The 24007-nt window shown below is 39.5% G+C and overlaps 1 protein-coding gene across 1 annotated transcript in view; it reads right to left on the bottom strand.

The window, feature by feature from the left end:
• The window catches only part of LOC121905371 (collagen alpha-6(VI) chain-like), a 72537-nt gene that overhangs the window by 12792 nt on the left and 35738 nt on the right, over window positions 1-24007 (bottom strand). The window contains exons 19-30 of the mRNA XM_042423581.1: window positions 23198-23263; window positions 22536-22589; window positions 21230-21265; window positions 20424-20486; window positions 8723-8785; window positions 3478-3540; window positions 2015-2077; window positions 1859-1909; window positions 1535-1570; window positions 1359-1421; window positions 297-359; window positions 91-126 (exon numbers count right to left, since the gene is read on the bottom strand). Coding sequence (XP_042279515.1) covers window positions 91-126; window positions 297-359; window positions 1359-1421; window positions 1535-1570; window positions 1859-1909; window positions 2015-2077; window positions 3478-3540; window positions 8723-8785; window positions 20424-20486; window positions 21230-21265; window positions 22536-22589; window positions 23198-23263 — 657 coding nt within the window. The remainder of the gene's footprint in view (window positions 1-90; window positions 127-296; window positions 360-1358; window positions 1422-1534; window positions 1571-1858; window positions 1910-2014; window positions 2078-3477; window positions 3541-8722; window positions 8786-20423; window positions 20487-21229; window positions 21266-22535; window positions 22590-23197; window positions 23264-24007) is intronic.

The raw sequence follows: 24007 nt of genomic DNA, 5'->3' as shown, positions 1-24007 counted from the left end.
ACACAACAGAAAGGAAGTGAAAATACCATGTGCATGTTTAGATATTTTCCTTTAATGGTGACAGATGAAATGACTTTAAGGTGGACTTACAGTCATGCCTTTGACTCCAGGAGGACCTCTGCGACCCTGGATGGAGAAAAATAAGAAGAATTATTAACCTTGACTCTTTCAACTCAACTCAACGAATCAGTACTGACTGTCTGCTTCTGCTCTAAGAGAAAAGTTGGTAGGATTTCCTTTTCTTTTAAAAGATGATGATGATTTTGATGATGATACTCCTTCCATCCCTCACTCACTCTGTGTCCTGGATGTCCCGGGTCTCCAATTGTGCCTGATTCTCCCGGTCTGCCTGAGTTTCCCTGCAGTCGGATAAGAAATAAAAAGTCACCAGTAGTGGAAGAAGTACTCCGATCCTTCACTTCAGTAAAAGCACCAGCACAACAATGTAAAAATACTCCATTACAAGTAAAAGTCCTGCATGAAAAATCCTACTACAGTAAAAGTACATAAGTATTATGAGCTTGATGTAGTTAAAGTATTGCAGTAAAAGTAGTGGTTTGGTCCCTCTGACTGATATATTATTATATATGACATCATTAGATTATTAATAGTGAAGCATCAGTGTTAGAGCAGCATTTTACTGTTGTAGCTGCTGGAGGTGGAGCTAGTTTACACTACTTTATATACAGTTAGCTAGTTTAGTCCAGTGGTTCCCAACCTAGGGGTCGGGTCCCTCCAAAGGGTCAGCAGATAAATCTGAGGGGTCGTGAGATGATTAGTGGGAGAGGAAAGAAGAAAAAACACAGTTCTGATACACAAATCTGTTTTCAGTTTTTGGACTTTTTCTCTAATCTTTGATTTTTGCTGAAATATTGGATCATTTGAACATTTATTGAAATGAAAGCATGTGAGAAGTTTAGAGGGAAAAATCACTATTTGGTGGAGCTGTTAACAACTCATAGACATGTGAAATGTGACCCCGACTACACACTGCTTTTTGTAAGACGTCAAAAGACAAAAAGGTTGGAAACCACTGGTTTCATCTTTAACAATGTGTTGTATTTTAAAAGCTTGTTATATTATCCATTGTGTCAAATCTTCATATGAAATGTAACTAAAGCTGTCAAATAAATGTATTGGAGTTGAAAGTACAATATTTCCCTCTGAAACGTAGTGGAGTGGAAGTATAAAGTAGCATCACATGGAAATACTCAAGTACAAGTACCTCAAAATCGTAATTAAGTACAGTAATGGAGTAAATGTACTTGTTTACTTTTCACCACTTAAAGTCACTGATGAAACAGAAATATTGTCACTAAAGAGAAAGAAAAATCACAGGTGTGTTTGTTGTTGCTCACCCTTCGACCTTGGTTCCCATCACGTCCCGGATATCCTTTGGTTCCCTTCTGGCCCTCCTCACCCTGAAATCAAGGAAAAAACACTCATACATGAATTTATAGCAGTTTTGTTTTAGTCTTGTTTAGAGTTTATCAAGCAATTCTATTTTAAATTTAGGTAAAATAAATGGACTCACCTGTGAACCAGGGTAACCAGGAAAACCAGGATCTCCCTGTAAAGAGAAAGTAAGATGTAGTCACTCAAATATCTCATGCCGTTTGTATTAATATGAATACATTTATTAATAAAAGAGCATTTCAGGATTTCATCTTCTTCTGTCTTTTCATCTGTGTGCCTCCAGTACAAAGACAGATCCAGGACGTGTTTAGCCTAGTAAGCTTAGCACAAAGACTGGAAGCAGGGGGAAACTGCTAGCCTAGTTCCATCTGGATAAGACAGACATAAGGAGGATTTCCTAAAATGTGAAACACTTCTTTTAAGTTATTATGGTCTGCTCTACCTTGGAACCTTTGGGTCCTGCAAATCCATGACCATCTGCACCATCCTGACCCTGAAACAGATCAAACACTGACAGTCAGAGTCACTGAGTGGACTATAAATATACACTTTAAATTATACTGTGTATACAAGCACAGCAGGTGTTCCAGCTCCTTACCGGCATTCCTCTTTGTCCCTGTGAACCTGGACCACCTTTTACACCTGGATCTCCTGGTTGGCCCTTCAACAACATCAACAAACAGTTTAAACTTTCACTGTACTGAACTTATCAGGTCAACCGAACTGTTAAATTTTCTCACTATTTTTTAAAAAAAAATCACATTTTACTTTTCTGTAAATTTTACCTTCCTATATTGTGGTCTACAATTTCCATAAACCCTGTTTATTTTAGTTTATTAAGTTTTTATTAGTACGCTAACAGCATGACTTTAGGGATGGCAATGTTTGTTGCTCTGTTGGTCGGTCCACCACTTTTAATCCAGACTAAAATATCTCAATAATTATTTGATGGATTGTCACGAAATTTGGTTGAGACATTCATTTACCCCAGAGGATGAATCCTACTGATTTTTGTGATCCCCTGACTTTTCCTCTAGCACCACACTGAGGTTGACTTTTGGTTTTTAGTGATTTTTTTGACAAGTATTAGATGGATTGTCAAGAATTTTGGTTCAGTTATTCACATTTCCCAGAGGATGAATTACAATAACTTTGGTGACTGTCTGACTTTTCATTTATGTCCAATACTTTGGTTTCTGACCAACTATCTGCAGAATCAATGACATTCCCATCAGCCTCAGCTGTGCTTTGTGTTGCATGTGAGCACACTTAACTAAGATGGTAAACATGGTGAGCTTTAAACCTGCTAACATAGTCATCGTGAGCATATTAGCATGTTGATGTTAGCATGTTGCTGAAAGCACTGGTGTGCCTGAATACTCAGACTTGCATCTGTAAAAATATCAGAATTACTCTTCATGTGTTATATATGTATAACTGTAGAATGCAGACTCCTCCTCATGTCATTACAATCACCAGATTACAAGAAATACGTGACCTCTGTGTCATTTAAAGGACCAGTGTGTAGGATTTAGTGCCATCTAGCGGTGAGGTTGCAGATTGCAATAAACTGAATATCCCCATCCCCCCGCCTCCACTTCCAAGCATGTAGGAGACTCTACAGTGGCCATGAAACTCGCTACTATAGAAATATGACAGTACAACATGGCGGGCTCTGTGGAAGAGGACCTGCTTGCTCTATAGATACAAAGGGCTCATTCTAAGGTAAAGACAACACAATAATTCTTGTTTTCAGGTGATTATATACTGATTAAAACATACTAACTATACAAACTGGTCCTTTTAATGGCAGCTATGGCCCTGACTTAACCCTGCAATAGCCAATAACTATATTTAGATGTAATCTGGTTAGAGCTGCAACAATTGGCTGTTTTGAGTCTGTTCTGAGATTTTATAAACTTTTATTGATTAATTGAGGAAATAATTGACAGATAATAAAATAATTGTTGTACCCCTGAATCTGGCCTTCCTTTATCTATTCTTAACATGGTGAAGTATTTGTAGAACTACAGATGAGGCACAGGAAATGATGTCACACACCTTCTGTCCATTAGCACCCCGATGTCCAAATTGTCCTTGTCCTCCAGGTTTTCCATTTTCACCCTGCAGGAAAACCAACAGAGTCAGAGCAGGAAGAACAGAGCTAGATACACCTAAAGCTGGAGACAAACATGACGACGAGCTGAAGACTGGATAGACCACAGAAAGATTGTTTCCACCGTCTGGCACTGATTTCTTAGTATTCGACAGTCAGGAAGGAGCATAAACCTTACGGCTGTAATCACACAGACAACACACTGAACCACTGCTCAGAAACATCTCGAGTTCTGCAGGTAGATGACCTGCAAATCCAGTGAAAATGCCAATTATCATGTGTTGTACTATAACAAACATGGACAACAACCAGCCGTTTGTAAAGTTTGCGCTGAAAAGGCAAAAAAAGGACAAAAGAAGCTGAAATGGTGTGTGAGATCCTGGATGAAGATAATTGGGAAATGTGGACTGTAACTGAAGGTAAGTGAAGTTTGTAAAATGAAGCTAACTTCAGGTTCTGGTCGTCTGTGTAGATCTTGGTTTTAATGTTGTAAAGGTGTTAAATCTCTTTACAGTTTAATCAGACTTTCCTCCATATCTCTCACACCACAAACCTTTCTTCTTCTTCTGTTTACTTACTGGTACGTCTCCCTCAGGTGACACACAAACAAAAAGAGACATCATTGCTCACTGACATCAGTTGCAAACAAAAAACATTTTCAGAAAATTCTTTATGAGAGTGGGAGCTGGATTTTTACATGAAGAACAAGGAGGAGATACGGAAGCCCTGAAGGCAAGTGACAAAAACAAATTCTGGTGATCCATTTTCTAAGTCTGATCTAAATTGTTTTCTCTCCTGTGTTTATGACTTAAAAACAAGTGAAAAACAGGTTTTGCCAGGATAATCTTTCTAAGTTATTCAATCTTTTTCATCTGTGAAACACGTGGAAAAGTTTTTCAAGGTGAATTTTTTTAATGCTTTTAGTCCAAAAAATTTCACTTGTAAAAACTTTTTTCCACCTGTTTCACAGATGGAAAAAAAAAGGAACTTCGAAAGATTGTCATGGTAAACCTTTTTTTTTATTTATTATTTTACCTGTTCTTAAGTCTCAAACACAGGAGAGAAAAAAATGTAGATCAGACTTAGAAATTTGATCACTACTTGCCTCTCGGGGCTTCTGTAAGGAGATGATGTTTTATGGATTTTACAGAAAAGGTAACTGAACAAGGTTTGTGTGGATAAACCATATTAGACTAAATTGAAGCTGCAAGCAGCGTTGAATGGGCCCGCGCACGTCAGGCTGCAGTGCAATCGAAGGGCTTCTGTGACGGGCATGTAGATGTCTTCAGACCCCGGCTGTTTTCAGACAGTGCAAGAAGGAGATAAACATCAATTCCTTTGTCCACTATTTTGCCTGCTGCTGGGGCTGCTTCGCTGAAATTTTGTAGGGCGCGCTATTCAGCCAGTTTGCATCACTGATGGAATATTGTCATGTAGACGTTTTCAGGCCAGGACTCTTATCAAACATGTAAAGTTTGGTGCAACTGGAGCATTTACAATAAAGTTATAGCAACTTCCTCTGTCATGGTGAAACATCAAATCTCAACGGTGTGAGGATGAGAATTTTCTTCAGAGTGAGACATGTCTGCCTTACTCACACCTGTGTCATCAAAATGATGCAAGTTTTGGGCCCATTCACTTAAATTTCAATTAGTAAATTGAAAACTCTTGATGAGTTTGTGTGTAAAACAAATTAATTTCCAAATCTTCATCAAGTCTATTTTTAGAAAAGTAAAGACCTTTGACCCACATGACCTGGTCAAAGTTTGATTGAAATGTGTACTGTCAGGTGTGTAGAGACAATAAGTAACTGCAGCTGGACACAGAAAAATACGCATATATTTGAATGGAGAGTGTGAGCGAACCACTAGGTGCTCGGGGCCTAATAAAGGAAAATCTGCAGTACAGAGCTACAAATTTTAGTTTTGATTTTATTTTTCTGCAGCACTTTCTCACTAAACTGTCACCCTCACTCCATTTTTTCCCTTCCCCTCATAGGTCATCCCCACTACTGAATTATACATATAAGACCTATAATTATTGTAAAATAAATGATAATAACACCAAACTTCATACAAAGTTTGTATATAATGTACTGTATGTATATAGATCTTTCTGCTGTATCCTACAAAAATGAGCTCCATTCAACCCCCACACCCATCACCCTCCTATTCTCTCTCTCTCCCTCTCAGTTGTAAAGGAGAATGTCACTCTTCTTGTGAAATCTCCTCATAAATCCCACGACTTTGGCCAAATCTTACATTAAATATCACATTTTAGTAGGAAATTTCTTGGGGAGTCCCATGTATTTCGTGTGTTTCTTTCTTTCTTTATTATTACGCCACTTACACCCTAAATTTGACCCCCCTAAACATGCTCAAAAACTCACCAAATTAGGCACGCACATCAGGCGTGGTAAAAAATTTGATAAAATGTAAAAATGAATCCCCAAAAAGCCAAAATGTGCTCTCTAGCGCCACCTATGTAACTAAAATGGCTGCCACGGCCCGTAGGAATGTCGTGGAGAGATCAAACCAAAACTCAATTATTCGTCTTATCAAGACTTACAAATCATATGCTGACACCCCTGACCTAAATCCAACAGGAAGTCCACAATTATCCTGTCAATATGAGACTTTGCCTTAATTTTGGCCCCCGAACAAACGCTATCTCCTCCGAAGGCGTTTATGGTATCGGCTTCAAACTTAAATAAATGACTTATGACACTGTGCTGAAAAAAAGTTGTTAAAAACTTTGTAATAACTCGAATGGTTTGGATTTTATAAGCCCTGAAAGTTGCAGTGCCACATCACATCAAATGTACCCCTTACAATGTAAAACAATGTCGGAGGCATGGACTTTGTGTCAAACAGAGGCTTCTGACGTCTAAACTATAAGTCTGACCACTTTCAAACCTGTATCAATGGATTCGCCACAAAATTTCCTACTAATATATGATTTTTAATTAAAGTAATGGGATTTATGAGGATATTTCATAAACCTCCTCAACTGCTCCTGGTGATGTCACTCCCTCAGGGCTGTGACACATTTCGCAATACACACTCATCATAAAATCACAGGAAGAGAAAGAAAATATTTTAAAACTCACACTCTAATATCTCAAAAACAGTAAAAGATAGAAAAACCATGTAAATTTAAGATTTGTAGGTCAAAGTTTCGTGATTCATTTAAAGTTCAAATGAAGTTTGTATCTAAAACTTTGTGGAAGCGGTAAATGTTCAAAAAGGTGTGGTTTCGCTCACACTCTCCATTCACATATGAGTATTTTTTCTGTGTCCAGCTGCAGTTATTGTCTCTACACGCCTGACAGTACACATTTCAATCAAACTTTGACCAGGTCATGTGGGTTTGAAGTCTTTACTTTTCTAAAAATAGACTTGATGACAATTAGGAAATTAATTTGTTTTAGACACAAACTCACTATGCTTCGATATTGTTTGTTTCTCATAGTGCCACCTACTGTGCACAGGAATTCTGCCTCACAACACACATCATCAGGTTTGCATGATATTACATAGTATGTTCCTAACAACATAAACTACAACATGCCTTTATTTCTCAGGTGTGTTTGTTACTTTGTGGTTGTTTTCTAGCTCTAAAATAGCTTCACCACTTCATGCACTGTCCAAAAAACTCCAGTGTATGAAGAAGTCCAGACCCACCGACCAAGTCACAGCCCAACGTGCATGGGGCGTGAGGGCCTGTTCATCACTGCTGGCAGCTTTAATCTATCCAACAGTTTGATTCGCAGCAAGATAACTCAATGACTAAAGGTCTTTTCAGGTCCAGTCCTGTTTTATGGAATTCAAACTTACATATTGTCCAACACTCATCATCTTTGTTTATTAAAAAAAAAAACATCTTAAACAAATTCCTCAGGAACAGTGTTCTCCCTTTTTCAGGCATAATTTTGTACAATTCTGTCTTATACATTCCAAGTACTTTCTATAGAATCTTTAATAAATTCAATAGTTCAACTTCCTCTTCAACAGGGGGCTTTTGAGTTGATTTATATTCTTTTTAAGCAAACTTAAAGTGAGATTAGAGCTTTTTTCTACTACAGGAAATTGAAAACTTGTAAACTGGAGCGTCCCTGAACCTGAATTTATAAGAACCTGTAAGGCCCAGGTTCTGTTTTGTATTTCCACTGTGTTTTTCAAACCAGAAAGTTTCAGATGTAAGTCTCTGAAAAAGCTACGCTTTATGTCCACACTGGAACAAACTTCGCCATCCTTATGTGCTGGTCAGTAGGCGAGCGTGGCGAGTGCAGGTAAGTTGTGGGGCAGACATCAACAGAATAAGTGGAGCTAATATATATTTTGACTCTTAAACCTTAGTATTGCTAAATTATTGGAAGAGCTCTGTGGTGGAGACTGCCTTCCCATGATCAAACAAATGTACAAGTGAATATGCGAAAGTAACATTTATGTCAATAAGAGAAAGTTCCCAGGGAAGTTGAACAGAAGGCTAATCAGTAATATGACGTTTTGGTTCTCTGTTTTCTACGATAAACCAAAGTGTCAAGATCCCTAATGAACTCAGCAATAATGACCAAATAGTTTTGAATATGATTAAAATACGAGGTGGAGTCTTGTAAATAAGCTCCACAATAGGAGGGTTTATGAGAAGTATGGACTATCATTTTTTATGATTTTGCATTAGGTTTTTTATCCTGGGATAAAGGCCTTGGTTTGCTTTGTATTGCTCTTTATGCACAGTAAACCTATTCACATTGAATTCTACCAGCTTCAAGTGTATTTTTTGAGTCTTTCTCTTATAGGTTTTGAGTTTAATACTCAGTTGTGGGTGACCTGAAGATTTATTGGCCCATTTGAAGATTTCCCACGACAGCTCCACACACAGTAGGAGGTTGACAGAGCGGACAGAGATATAGCACAATGGTTTCTAATTATTTTCTTCAAGGTAAAATAAAATATAGTATGAAGCATTTAGTCGCTCTGCTCCACTATCAAGTGGAAAAAATAGCTCACTACTGGAAAAACAGAAAATACAGTCGTAGGTCATTGAGTTCCTGTAGTGGAAAAGTCCTACCAGTGACAACTTTTGCCAGCTAGAAAACTCGTCACTATTTGATCAAAGTGACCACCACCGCTGACCACAGTGAGACCCTGGTTGTTGGAGACAAGACTGTTGAGGTTATTTACTGACCTGAGGTCCAGGAAAGCCAGAGATCCCTTTGGGTCCACGTTCACCGTTTCCTCCACTGCGTCCCTGCAAACGCAACATGGACAGATTTAAAACACACTCCTCATACAGATGTGTTATTCCACTTCAGTGTAAATTCTGATTGATCAATAATTGTCACCTCCTGAATTGAATCAGACAGATCCTGATACATGTTAAAAGAATTTCTTCCTAATGACCTTTAAATAATGGAGACTGGAATTTATTTTCTTGTACAAGGAGTGTTTCACAGTGCAACACACAAACAGGGTTACAGAGAAAAAGGCTTGTCTCAGAATATTCACAATTGGTTTATATACCTTACAAATGGGCGTCTCATATTTCTCCTAATGTTTACAGACATATTCCACAGATAACGTCATGACATTTTCTCAGTTCTCTAATTGGTTGGCCAGGTGTAGGTCCCTGAATCGAGATAACTCCCTTCTAACCTGTCTCTGACCTTTATTCCCTCCTGATGTCCTCTAATGCATGTACTGGCCCCCCATCGTTAATCTTAGCTGCTACGTTTGCTGTTTCTGCAACTTTGCAGAGCAAAACAGGAAGATTCATCATGATATGCAAAAACAAGAACGCTCACATAGTAAGGTTTTAAGACATCGAATCACAGTATAATTCTAATTTTTATAACAAAACATTTTGTCTCTTTATCATTTAGTATGTTTACATGCACTTAAAGGGGTCACTCAGGGAGACCAGAGGCCTGTACTACGATGCAAGTTCAACATACCCAGGATATCTTTTCATTATCTGGCTTCACTGAACCTAACATTGGCCGTCCAGATAACCAGAACTACGAAGCTGGTTATCAACTAGCTCAGTCAACCCAAGGTTTTCCAGCTACGAGCGTGTTCATCTGAAAGAAGCGGGGTTGTTAATTACGAGTGACATAATCAGAACCATGAATGAAGTACTTCATGATATGAGATGAAACGGTGATACCAAGTACCTGCGGAAAACTTCTGTTTAGGAGACAGCAAAAAGTCATATTCAACGAAGTGAAATGTAAATGACAGCCTGTAATCACACAACAGAATAAGATGTAGAAACACTAGCAATAATTTCCACATATTAGGCTACGGCTTAAAATACATGTAGGAATTATCATATATGACTTAAGTACAGAGAGTATTTTTTGCTATTTAGTTGGATGATGAAGAAACCATCTGAATATATCACATAAAAAACAACGTTTCTGCTACTGAAACAAAGAGTGTAAAAGTAGTTTATGACTGATGCGGTCTATCTGACCCAAATGTTGCTTTATAATCACGGGAGCCAATTAACAGTGTTGATTATTTTTCTAATAAAAAACAATATTTCGTTTTCATTTCCAGTTATCATCACACAGTTGTCTCATGTTATTCTTAGCTGCAGTGATGGAATCAGAGTGTAAAATCATCCACACTGTCAGCTTAATAAACTTTATACTATTAAAATGCAGCTAAAATCATCATTATGTGTTTAGTGTCGTAAATGATCTCTCCATTTATTAGAAGCTCTGCTTTAAAACCAGAGTGGAAATAGAAAGTCTGGAACAATAAAATGTTTCAACTGACCTATAGAAATATATATTGATCTTTTTTACTAGAATTATTAACATTTCTACTCAGGTTGTTTTATGTGCTAATTAAAAATGTGCATAAAAACATGGATGGAGAAACAACTATTGTAAGTAATTGTAAGTATCGTTTTGTAATTTAAGTTAACCTATTAACTTATAAGTTTATAAGCAATAAGGGCTAGTGTGATACAATTTGTATTGGTGTAGTTATAATCTCATGAACCATATTTAATCACAATGTACGTATAGAGGCACGGTAGGAGAATCATAATCATACACTGGAGAAATTTGAGTGTGTTTGTATTACATGTCACTTTGCTTGGGCCTGCATTAAAGTCTTCACCTTGTAAAAAAAAAATACTCTCTGGAGGAGATCAAGAAATAAGGGTGTAAAATGACTAGAATAACTTATAAAAAAAATAAGAGGCCAGAAGACAACTTGGCAATAATGGTGTAAAATGATTGAACTCTTCAAAACTCTTCAAAACCTGTTTTGAAGAGTTTTGACCAACAACGAGTGACGGAGATAAAAGTAACATAATAATTGGTCAAAAATTAGGGAGGGTGGATGATAAGGTGTGACCTAAGCCGACCCAAGGGCATAAAAACAATGCCCCAAAGAAAAAACCTTTGGAGCGATTTGGTTCGTTGTAAAGTGCTGATTGCTCCCCTTTATTGCCGGCATTAAAGAACACTTTACTACTTGGACCTCTGACTCCCTTTTTATTTTCAAGAGAGAGTTTTTTGCTCTGGTACCTTTTTCTGCAACAATTTGATACAACATACATGGCGAGCCTCAGCTAGGAGGAAGTCGGATCCTTTGCCAGGCGGCACTCTCACCTCCCCCAGACCTACGGGCCACCAAATCTCTTAAGGTAAGCAGAGCCTTTTTAATATCTGCCAATTAATAGTGGTGTCTGTGCGGGAGATGTGATCCGCCCAGGTAAATGATCCATTCCTCTGAACCTAACCTGTCTAAATTTAAGCAATTATAAGAGGCCAAGTAGCTGGTGTAATATGTGTTAAGTGTTTTTGTCTGTCTTTTGATGTTTGTGTTTGCTATGCCTCAGCAAAACCATGGTGCGGAAAGGAATGAATGTGATGGGATCATATTTAATGTATGTATAGCTGTTTGGATGTTAGCAACTGTGGTTTTTGCGGGAGGGTTGATTAGGTTGGCAATAAATCAGGGATAGCTAGAAAGATCAGAGCAGTATTTCCCTGACACCCAATGTAAAAATCAATGAAGCGTCGAGTTAGGAGTCGCATCACATTTCCATCCTGGACCATTCATTAAGTTGAATCTGGTAGACTGGAATGCTATGGGACTCAACAAGCAAAAAAGATTTAAGTGTTGAACTTCTCTTAACCCAATGTAAAAATTTAGGCGTTGAGTTGGGAGCTGCATGTTATCTCCATCCTGGAACATTCATTAAGTTGAATCTGGTAGATAGGAATACCATGGAATGCAACCAGCCCAACAGATCAAATGTTGAGGTTTTCTTAAATTAGACTGCTGCCAGTATTGCGCCATACCTAATCAAAACAAACACAAGTGTGAGTTTTTGTAAGCGCTTAGAGTCAAAGAAAAGTTATGCCTCTAGGATAAGGGCATATCTGAAAGTTCACGGATACCGCTCCCAAAGAGGGGGGGCTCTGCACGGGTGAAAAAAATATATCTCGAGAATTAGAAATCAGCGTTTTAGGGTAAAACGAGCTGATAAAGTTATGCCTCTAGGATAAGGGCATATCTGAAAGTTCACAGATACTGCTCCCAAAGAGTGGGGGGTCTTCACGGGTGAACAAAATATATCTCGAGAAATTAGAAATCAGCGTTTTAGGGTAAAACGAGCTGATAAAGTTATGCCTCTAGGATAAGGGCATATCTGAAAGTTCACGGATACCGCTCCCAAAGAGTGGGGGGTCTGCACGGGAGAAAAAAATATATCTCGAGAATTAGAAATTAGCGTTTTAGGGTAAAATGAGCTGATAAAGTTATGCCTCTAGGATAAGGGCATATCTTTTTACATCATCTAGAAGAAGTGATAATTCTGTTAAAGTTAGTATGAAGTAGTGTATGTCATAAATATATATACATGTATGAAATGTAATCAAAAGGCCCCTTTTTAGTGTTAAAAAGTGTATGAACTTGAGTCTAAAAAAGAGAGAAAACTCGAAAACAACAGATAATAAGCCTGGGCGTAGTGCCAAGGCAGGGACCTTAAAGCCTGTGCATGAGTCTGGGCGCGAAGCCAGAACTGTTGTAGATAAGGAGTGCAGAGCACACACACACACACACTTACACACATACACACACATACGCACACGTGTACACGCACCCACACACACACATACACACACGCACCTACACGCACTCATACTCACGCACATACACACACATACACACATACACAGGTGCAGAAAAGGTGTATGATTGTGTCGAACATACTAGAATAGCTCTGAACAACATAAAATATTGCAGAATAAAGGGGAAAAAGACACAAACACACAAGAGTAAAACTAAATAAATACAACAGAGTGTAAAAATAGTGAATGGCTAAACAGAGAGAGGAAAGTGATAGTGATGATGAGGTATTGACCCCCAGTCATTTTTTAAATAAGGGAAATGTGGAAACTAAAGGCGTAAAAACACATTTTTGGCTGGAACACACATATTTTGACGAGGACGGCATAGAACACTGGCAAACTGAACAAGAAATTAACCAGAAATTGTGGCAACTGACAAAGATCATAAATTTGAATCAAACAAAAGAAGAGTTCCCAGCAGTACCTTGGGAAGACGTGATACGCAGTTTATGGGTGCCACTCACCCTAGCCGTAACATTAGATAACCTGTGCCTAAACCCCAAAGGTGTAGCTATTCTTCCTTTGCGCCCTTTTTTAGGAATCCCTGAAAATTTAACAATCTCGGGGAGAAATAGGGGGGCAATAGATCCGCGGCTGCAGATTTGGATTGTTCCCAGGAACGTAGAGTGGGAGACAGGTAAATTTGGGTATCTCGAAAAAACCCGAGCCGAAGACGGGAGTGAGTTCTTAAAGTACAACCCAGAGTTAGTACCAAAGTTAAAACAGGCTACTACAGTAGGCAAAATATTAGTTTTAATACTAAACAAGGGAAGACGGACAATCAGAAATCACCAGGCAAGAAGGCAGTGCTAAACAAGGAGTGATGGGAGCTAAAATAACAAAACAGGAAGGACTGCTAACCCCAGTGGAGTTAGTGATAAGACAGCATCCAGACCAGGTCAAACAAATAAGACATTGTATGAAGACGTGGCATAAGCGAACAACAGGCATCCTTCAGTGACCTGAGAAGGGGACTTTCGATGTGGCCTGCTGTAAAGAAGTAGAAGCTAACATCAAACACTACAAGGCAAAAGACACCAGCAACAGCAGGGAAGGAAAGCGCGCCAGAGAACGTGAAGTGCTCAGCTGGTTTAGAGACACTGCTAAGCAACATATACTGGACATAAAACAGATGCCCGCTTTGAAAAGCAAGAAAAAGGAGGCAGAGCAGCAAATTACCCCCTCAGCTCCGATGGAAACAAGCCAGCCACCTCCATATTCCCCCCAGCAAGAAGCTGTACGAGTAAAACAGTGCCCACTGGTGGGACGAGAAGCTAAAGCTGAGGGAGAAATCACCGGACGATTCATATTGAACTGGGACACACAAGATCTTCCAGCGCGCAATGAGTCATCAAGGGTATCAGCTGCACCGACACTTCCTCTCTCTTCCTCACAGAGAGAGGAAGTGTCGGTTCGACGACGCCTATGAGACTTACAGGCAAACTACACGCTCCCTGGAGGATGAATTAGATACAGATAAAGCCAGGACAGCATATCTCGATGCCTGTGAGACTTACGGACAGAAGACACGCTCCCAGGTGGACAAATTAGATCCAAACAAAGCCAGAACAACATGTAATGATAAGGAAATGACAGCCTGTGGATCGGAGAGACGACACACCTTACCTGTACAGAGCCAGAAAAAGGAGGAATGCAGCCAGAAGGGGTCACAGTATACAGAACAACGATACCAAACTGACGACCTAATGACACCCCGTGCTCATTCCCTCCCAAAATGTGAGGGGACTCAGCTCCCATCACCAAGAGGAGCTCACACAGTGGAAGATGAAGTGGAGGGAAAAAGACGCCGAGCAATATTACGTGAGGAGTTTACGAGAGTAAAAGAACGCCTAGAGGAGCGTCTGCAGAAAGAGCAGAGAGAACGAGAAATGCTAAAAGATTTGGAAAAAAAAATGGCTGGTGCTGGAACATCTGGAGGAGATGGAACAACTGGAAGAGATGCAAAGACATTCAAGAGTATTAGAAGGGGAATCAATAGAATTGGCGGAATGGACAACCAGGCCAGAAGCCTCTTTCAGCCCCTTAGATATGCAACTCCGAAATGGAAAAACTACAGGACCAAATGCTAAACAGGCACCCCTTCGCCAGATGCCATTAGTGACCAAGGGTCGAAACCAGATTCCTCAATATACTCCGTGGTCCTTCTGTGATATGATTGGTCTAGCAGGAAGACTGCCAGACTTGAATGAGGGAGCAAATAAGTGGATCACAGCATTAGAAGAAAGCACAGCAGGAGTCACTTTGGCTTTGGGTGACATCAAAGCATTGCTCATGCACATGGCAGGAACTGCTGCTACAGAAGAAGTTTTTATGGGAGCACACATGCCGGCGGTGCTGTTAGGAAACAGCCACGATCCATTAGGATTTAATGGATATTGGAGCCGAATATGGGCCCAGCTGAGGAAACAATACCCTGAAAAGATGGACCCATCTAAATTGGAGGGAGAGAGGCTAAGGGATAGAAGCGATCCCGACGAAAGGTCCGGACTGTAGATCAGTAGCTAAATTCTTGTGTAAAGAGGTTTTTCCGAGATTTGGAATACCAGATACTATCAGTTCTGATAATGGGCCGTCATTTGTAGCAGAGACACTCAAAATAGCCTTAAAGATGTTAGGGATCAAACAAAAGTTTGGGTGTGTGTACCATCCACAGTCTCAGGGGGCTGTGGAAAGGGCAAATGGTACCTTAAAGACGAAGCTCAGAAAAATTATGGCAGATAGCCAATACAAGGTTAACTGGGTGGATGCTTTGCCGTTGGCATTGATGTCTATGCGAACACAAGCTAACCGACTAACGCATCTAACACCGCATGAAGCGCTTACAGGGAGACCGATGCCGGTTCCCTATCGTAGGGGGCCATATGAAGGGCCACCCCTTGAACAATGTGAAAGAGAACTAACATGTTATCTGCAACATCTAACCCAAATACACAAGGTTGTGTTTCAACAGATAAAAACTGTGGCCGAGAGCAAGGATGTGGAACTCCCAGAACAACTGAGGACAGTCGTGCCTGGTGACTGGGTCTACGTGAAAGTATTCAAACGAAAGTGGGATCAGCCAAGACGAGAAGGACCATTGAAGGTGATCCTAGCTACCCCAACTGCACTGAAAGTAGAGGGTAAGAGATTTTGGTTTCATCTCAACCATTGCTGCAGAGCACGAAGTTAGTATGAAGAACCAGAAAGGGACGGCAACGCCTCCCAACTGGAAGATAGACAACAGCATCGACAAGAACCAGAAAGGGATGGCAACGCCTCCCGACAAGAGGAGAGACAGCAGTGCGGGCCTCAAGGAGAAAGAAGATCACAAAGATTAGCTGCTAGACGTAGAGAGTCAGTAAGCAGTGGGAGGAGAGACAGATAGAGGGTCAACCAGTGGTGAGCCAATGAGTAGTAGCTCAACCCCAGTCAGACAGAGTCATGAGGATCCAACAGAAGTCAGGGAAACTTCAGGTGCCTCATCAGGAGAGGGAATATCAGCCGGAGCCATTCCCATTGAATGTAACCCACAGAGTTACTATAATTGGAAGACAAGAGCATGGGAGAAGTCCAGGGAGTAACAGACGGAAAGCTTTGCTACTAGTAGTTTTGGGGATGGGTGTAATGCTCACTAGGTATAGTAGCACAGGAAGAGTGTCAAAAGAACAGCAGTTGGAAGAGTGCGCCCTAGCCACAGGCCTAGTAGCAGCATTAGAGGGAAAGATATGGAAGGAAGAAGTAATTGCACTCACATACATAAGATCAGCCCAGTACAATAAAACCCTAACATTAGGACCTGGAGACGTGAAAATAGACACTTATGCAGTCCACCAACAATGCCTGACAGAGGGGATAGTACAAATACGGGTGCAATGCTCTCACAATCAGTGTACAAACATAAGGTCCAATCGCACAATGACTGCCGAAGAAGCGATCAAATTGACTCGGGTGTATGTGAACCATTGTAAAGTTAGAAGCTTGCAGGAAACAGTGCACCAAATTGATGAAGAGGAGGTATTAGGATGGGAGAGCAATTTGTTTTATCAATTGGTAAAATATTCTGCTAGACAGGTCAGCCAACGCGCTTGTATTACATGCTATAACTCAGAAAGACTGCCAGAAATAAAACCAATTCCAGGGATAAAAGAGGAAACATGTTCGAATAAATCCACTTGCTTTGCATACTGTGCAACAGTAATGGCAAGTTGGGAGAGTATAACAAATATGAATTGGACTAAAAATTCATCTATATGCCCTCAACGAGTAGATAATGAACTGAACACATGGACACCATCCTTAACTAAAATAACCAAAAAGATAAAACATCCCTTCTGTATAACAAGGGGACAAGAAATAAAAAAGAAAATGCCAGCGCTCAGTAGTAAGCTACTGCAGCAAACTGAAAAGATAACATTGGAACAAATGGGGGCAACGACGGATAATGTTAGCAACTTGGGAATAGTGCTAAGTGTAGAATCAGAAGACGGTCTACAGCTAAGTTATAGGTGGCTGCGTATGCCAGAACAGGGGAGAGCTAAATTTCTACCAACCAACATGCCTTACTTTATATATAATACTACAAATGCTGCGGCAATACAATGTGAGCAAGTTATAATAGACCAAGTTCTAGCACTGATTGTTATGAACATTAATACGTACTACAATCAGTTCATCTTACCATCCCTAGACAACGGCACAAGACCACTAGCAGATATATTTTGGCTGTGTGACGACAACCAACAAGTAAAAGTAACGTTACCTAAAAAGTGGACAGGGATATGCGCGCCAGTTATGGTAACCGGACAAGTTACTGTAATTAGTGAGCAAGTAGCAAAAGATAGATCAACCAAAAGAATTAGGCGAATGGCTCAGACTCCATGGAAATTGGATGATAACATATATATAGCATGGAACCAGGAGCCCATTGGAGTACCAAAAGACCATCAGGCGGTAGGGCAGGACTAGAACGACTATCAACTAGATACGAGCAGAAGTATAAAAGGATACTTGAGTTATGGCAGCTTGGCAGGGAGATGGATGCTGAAGCAGAGGAGGAAGAGGAGTAATAGCTGGCAGAAGTCTGTATCAATCCTCATTATGTGATGTTCCACCCTAGATAGACATGGCTGAACAGTGGCTGTGCTATTACGGCATGGATGGGCAATCAAATGCAGATTACCAGGATGGCCTACACATGCCAACAGGACCAACACCAGGGGGAAATGCAGCTCCAGGTTTGGCCGGTGTGTATACCTGGGCATTCCAGCCATCATCAGCAGAACCCACCTGGACCGAGAGCCGGCCACCTCAACCCTCTACATCATACGAGCCACCTTCGACGGGACCCACCTGGACTGAGAGCAGACCACCACCACCACCCTACAAGCCACCATCAACTCCATGGCTCTTGAGGAGCGGGACCCGCCAGGAACAGCAACCACAACCACCGTTGGAACCCATGCAGTACTTATACACTGAATCAGAAGGCATCAAAGGGGGGAGGGCGTCAGCTCCACTATTAAACGAGAAATTGATAACAACTCAGTGGTGACTGACCTGCTGCCCGCTCCACCCTTCTTGCGGGAAGGACCAAAATCTAGTCCTACAATCAACTAACTACTGTATTACTGATTGTTTTTGATTTGTTTTCTTGCTACTTAAGACTACTACTAATACTTATGATACTGAAACTAAATGGATGTGCCTGAACCCCTATGACTTTGATGTATTTGTCACCTATTCCCCATATTGCAGGATCCCTGTTATTAAGATATGACATGGTTTGTGAACCTAAAAACAGTGTACATATATATCGATTGGCAATGGGACCTTATCATCTCCAAGCATTATCAATGGGACTTTTAGTCCCAAAGGAGGGAAATGTGGTGTATTTTCATTAAATGTCATTAGTGTGCTTAAAGACAATATTAAGCTATGCAGATTGATTTTATAAGTTCATAAGCAATAAGGGCTAGTGTGATACAATTTGTATTGGTGTAGTTATAATCTCATGAACCATATTTAATCACAATGTACGTATAGAGGCACGGTAGAAGAATCATAATCATACACTGGAGAAATTTGAGTGTGTTTGTATTACATGTCACTTTGCTTGGGCCTGCATTAAAGTCTTCACCTTGTAAAAAAAAAATACTCTCTGGAGGAGATCAGGAAATAAGGGTGTAAAATTGACTAGAATAACTTATAAAAAAATAAGAGGCCAGAAGACAACTTGGCAATAATGGTGTAAAATGATTCCCAATACTTATATATAAAAATTGGATATAATCAGGTAGAATTGAATATGCCAGTACATATCCTCAAACAGCTCAAAACCTGTTTTGAAGAGTTTTGACCAACAACGAGTGACGGAGATAAAAGTAACATAATAATTGGTTAAAAATTAGGGAGGGTGGATGATAAGGTGTGACCTAAGCCGACCCAAGGGCATAAAAACAATGCCCCAAAGAAAAAACCTTTGGAGTGATTTGGTTCGTTGTAAAGTGCTGATTGCTCCCCTTTTTTGCCGACATTAAAGAACACTTTGCTACTTGGATCTCTGACTCCCTTTTTATTTTCAAGAGAGAGTTTTTTGCTCTGGTACCTTTTTCTGCAACAATTTGATACAACATTTTCAAGACAAATAGAGGAGGACAATGATCTAACAACAGGAGAATTGGAAACCTTTTTCTCTTCATTCAAAAACCCCACAGAGAAAAACAGTTTCCCTTTCCTGGGAAAGCTCCACTGAATTTCCATGGAAGTCTGTTCACCAGCCAAGCCATTTATCACATCCAAATCTATCAAATCCACCTTCCAGGAAAAACACAGGCACTATCTACATGAGTCTGATTTTTGTTGTTCTGTGGAACTAGAAACATCTGTGTGTTTGGCAGAGGGATGACTGTGAGCAGTAAATGAACAGCTTTAACTGAGCTTTTATGAATTTAACAGAAGCCTTTCTGAATAGAAACACAGTGCAGTCTGTATTTACATATTTTCCTTGTATGTAACTTTGTAATCCTTCATACTGGATGAAATGAAACCATGAAAGTAGTGAAGTTGCTGATGTTCAGCTTCTGTTTGGGTTCCTTCACTGATCAATAAACAAACTAAAGGTTTCAGTTTGATGCGTAACTGTGAATATAGATGGCAGTGTAACTAAAGCTGAAAGTACAGGCTTTAGAAATTAAATTAAAATATTTTTTGCTACTAAATCTGTATACATGTCCATGTTGATACTATAATTTGATTGGTCCAAAACATTTAGCTAATAAATGCTGCACAAGTCGGGTAGATATTGAATTTAAAGTTTAAATTCCCTCTTTGTGTTTCCTCGGACAGTGTTTCCCTGTTGAGCTGCGGTGGAAGTATAGTAACAAAAAGAGGGAGTTTGGCACTAAAAAGACTGTAACGTTGAAAGATATCTACTTGATTTGACTCATTTGGACGCTGAAGCTTCATATTACATAACACATGACATATAAACACATCATGTTTTTTCATAATACAGTTCAGCCTTCCTCTGTTGATCAGAGGGGATACAAAACATATGGTGTGGGAACTCAAAAGTAGTTTAGACATATTGATGAGACGTTGGATGCAGAAAGGAGGACAACAGCAATAAACTGTAAGGAGAGAGAACTTCATCAGGTGAGCTACTGTCCCTTTAACCCTTTAGATCTGGCTTCACATTCTCAGCTGTTGGATGGCTGCTGTTGTCTGATCACTCACCTGTGGACCAGGAGTACCTGGGCTGCCCTGGAGTCCTGGAGCTCCCGGTCCTCCAGGGGCACCCTGCAGGAAGACACACACAGAGGTGAAATGACAGGTGTTTCAGTGTTTAATAGATATATTATTTTTTCCTTTTATTTAAACTTGAAAAAACAAAGCTGAAAAAGGTACAAACAGAAGCTGAGTGGTTTGTGATCATAGATTTAAACTGATCAAGGGTTACCAAAGTATTAATTTTTGGGGTGCTCTGTAAAGAGTTCAGGGTGGTAGACACTAAAAGCAGATCTTCCAAACTCAGTGCAAACTCGAGGGACTTGCAGTGAAAGCCGAGTTTGATGTCTATCTATTATAGATATCTATTATAGATAATATATATAATATATATATTATATATTATAAGATATTATAAGATGGCAGCTTCCCAATAAGATCCTTACAGATAAACAAATACATATGCCTGTCACGTCTCTCAGACAGAGAAGACCACACATCTTCTCCATACTGGATGCAATGATGAGAGCTAAAAATATCACCAGTAATAAATCTAAGAGCAGAATGATAAACAGGATCCAAGGACTTCAGAGTGGAGGCTGCTTATAAATAACATCACCATAATTCATGTAAGAGAGAAAAACAGTTTCAACAATCACTTTCCCACAAAGCAGAGGAAGGTTAGTTCTATTTCTATACAAAAAACAATTATTTGTCATAATTCGAATATAATATATAGATATAATATAGATATAGATACAGATATATTTACATAAACCTTTTCCGGCTAAACTGAGTGTTGTTTGAGTTCATACCTTCCCACCATACGGACCTCTTCTTCCATCTGGACCCTGAACAGCAGAAAAACAACAGTTTTAAACATGTTTAAAGAATGTTTGATCTCAGGCTGCAAATAAGGATTATTGTCATTAACAATTAATCTGCTGAGTATTTTCTTTATTAACTGTTTCAGTTAATAATCTGTGTGATACAAATTGAGGCGATGACTCATCTGCACAGATTGGAAATGTTTCCATATAACATATCGATCGAGTATCTTTCAGGCTATTTAAAAAAGTATTAAATTTCATTAGTTTTTCCCCACAAATATAAAATATAAATTAGCAAAACATGACAGCATCAATATCAAATATCAATATCACACTGCACATAGCGCTAGCAAACAAAAACATTGGTAACACTGCTCCAGCACTGGTCAGTCTTTATTTATGATATCAGAGGTGAGGCAATTAGTCGACCAGTCTGGAGCTGCAGAGATCAGTCAATCAACATAAAATTAATCGTTAGCTATTTCGTTAATTGATTAATTGTTATTAGTAATTTTTCAAGGAATGTCCAAATTCTCTGGTTTCAGCTTCTTCAAAGGGAAATTTGATATTTTTCAACCTGGACCCTCTTTTTCCATCTTTTTGTGTCTAAGTGACTAATGGAGACAACAAATTTTGAAATCGGCCCAGTATTGAATAAGAGCGCTTCAACCAGCAGCTGTGAAACAGGCTGTGATGTAATCTGACGGGCTAATAACACTCCGTCAAAGTACGTCCACTAAAAGTTCTTGTTTTTTCCACCAACAGGCTCAAATTATTATTATAAGTGTCCGACAACATTATAGAAAGGACCATACAGAGAAATTAAACGTAGAAATTAAACCTTTCGCTTGATCCAGTCTGTTTATTATTGTGTCTGACCAAGTCTCATTGGAGGAGAAGTCTCGCTCTGAAATTTCCTGAGAGTTGAGTTATTCAGCCATGACTTTGAAAATCTTTTTAACATTAAGCTACACTTTCTGTTCTCCAACACAACAAACTCCTCCCAGCACTCCTCTCTGCAACTCTGTCGTGGCTGAATAAAATGACCATTTTATGACATTTTATAGACTAAACAAATAATCAATTAAACAAGAAAATAATCAACAGATTAATTGATAATGAAAATAATCATCAGTTAATTGATCAACAGAGAACCATTTTGATGATCCATTAATAATACAAATCATTTTAAAAGCAAAGATGCAGAGTGTTCTTTAATTCCAGGCCTCAAATATAAATACTCTCTTCTTCTCTCAGATGTCTGTGATGAACTGAGTATCTTTTATCTCACCGGGTTTCCATCGACCCCGGCGTCACCTTTATTCCCGTCCAGACCAGGTGATCCCTGCAGATTTAGAAACATCACAGTTCAGCAGAGTGATACACAATATATGATTTAGGACTCAGCCAATGACAGATGAAATACTTTAATATGGAGATTTTTTTTGTGTGTAACAAACACAAACCCGGGTGCAAATTCAGAGTAGAGTAGCTGCTCTGTTGTTGTTGTTGTTGTTGTGTGTAGCTTGTTTTTTGCCAACTTGTTTATCTATGTAAAGTGTCTTTGAGTGCCTTTTAAAAGCTCTGTATGAATAGAATGTATATATTTACATTTTCAAAAAGTTCCCTTTACATAATAACTTCAAAACGTCTCAACACTGAAACACAGACCTTTAAGATTATATTATGACCATCAGAAGTCTTTTCTTTTTTACGTTTGTTTGTTTGTTCATCCAGAATATTTCAAACACAAGGTCCATTTACTATGCCATTCCCAGACATTTATACCATATCCTGTGACTCTCTTTAGCAAAGTGAACTAGTTCAGGCGTCATCACGTATCCTAAGTACAGGATCTCTGATTCGATGTTTCCAACAGCAGTGCTTTGTGGGACTTGAGGTTGATTTCACAGCACTGATCTCAGCACACATGCAGGCTGTGATGTTTCTTACCGGTAATCCTGGGTTCCCGGGTTCTCCTTTGGTTCCTTGTTGGATGTTAGTTATGCCCGGTTCTCCCTTTCAGACAAAACACAGAAACCAGAATCTTAACACGATCACTTTGAAAAAATTAACTCTACAAAGTTTCCTAAAGTGGAGCCGTCAGCTGTGTTCCAGCTGTGACCGCCTGAAAGCAGAGTTGCTTTTAGATTTATTGAAATTAAAGCTATGTGTCACTGACTCTTGTAAATATAACGATGTAATGCGACTGCAGAGACGACTAAAAAGGCTGAGAATGAGCTGAGCAGGACTGACTTTAAGATGTTGCCAAAAACACTTATGGATAAATTCTCTTTGTTTATCTGTTAATTACTTATAGTTACAAAAGGATTTGGATGAGATGTGAGCTGTAGGACTTTGCTCTTAGTTTAAGGGTTTGTTGATGAGAAATGGTGGATGTTGGGATATCAGCCTCTTAAACTGTCCTTAACCATAAACACTGAGCCAAGAGTGCAGACTCACTTTCCTTCTGTCTTGGCAACATCCAAGTATGTAGACTTCGCTTGTTTGAGTTTTATTTGGAAGGTTAAATACCTGAACAGTATTTAACAAAGCAAGAAGTCAGAACATTTTGACATCCTCATCATATATGTCTGATACATCCAAAGAAAAAAGGTCAGAGTTTGTGTGAGATCCTGATGGAGAGCTGTGGGTAATGTGTGAGTGAAGCTAACTTCAGGTCCCGGTCGGCTACGTAGATCTTTGATTTGATGTTGTAGAGACGCTCTTTCTCTTAACAGCTCAGTCAGCTTTTCCTCCGTT

This window comes from Thunnus maccoyii, chromosome 10 (genome assembly GCF_910596095.1).
Source record: "Thunnus maccoyii chromosome 10, fThuMac1.1, whole genome shotgun sequence".
NCBI classification, from domain to species: Eukaryota; Metazoa; Chordata; class Actinopteri; order Scombriformes; family Scombridae; genus Thunnus; species Thunnus maccoyii.
Note: the sequence above shows the minus strand (reverse complement) of the source record. Positions and strands in the feature narration are given on the sequence as shown.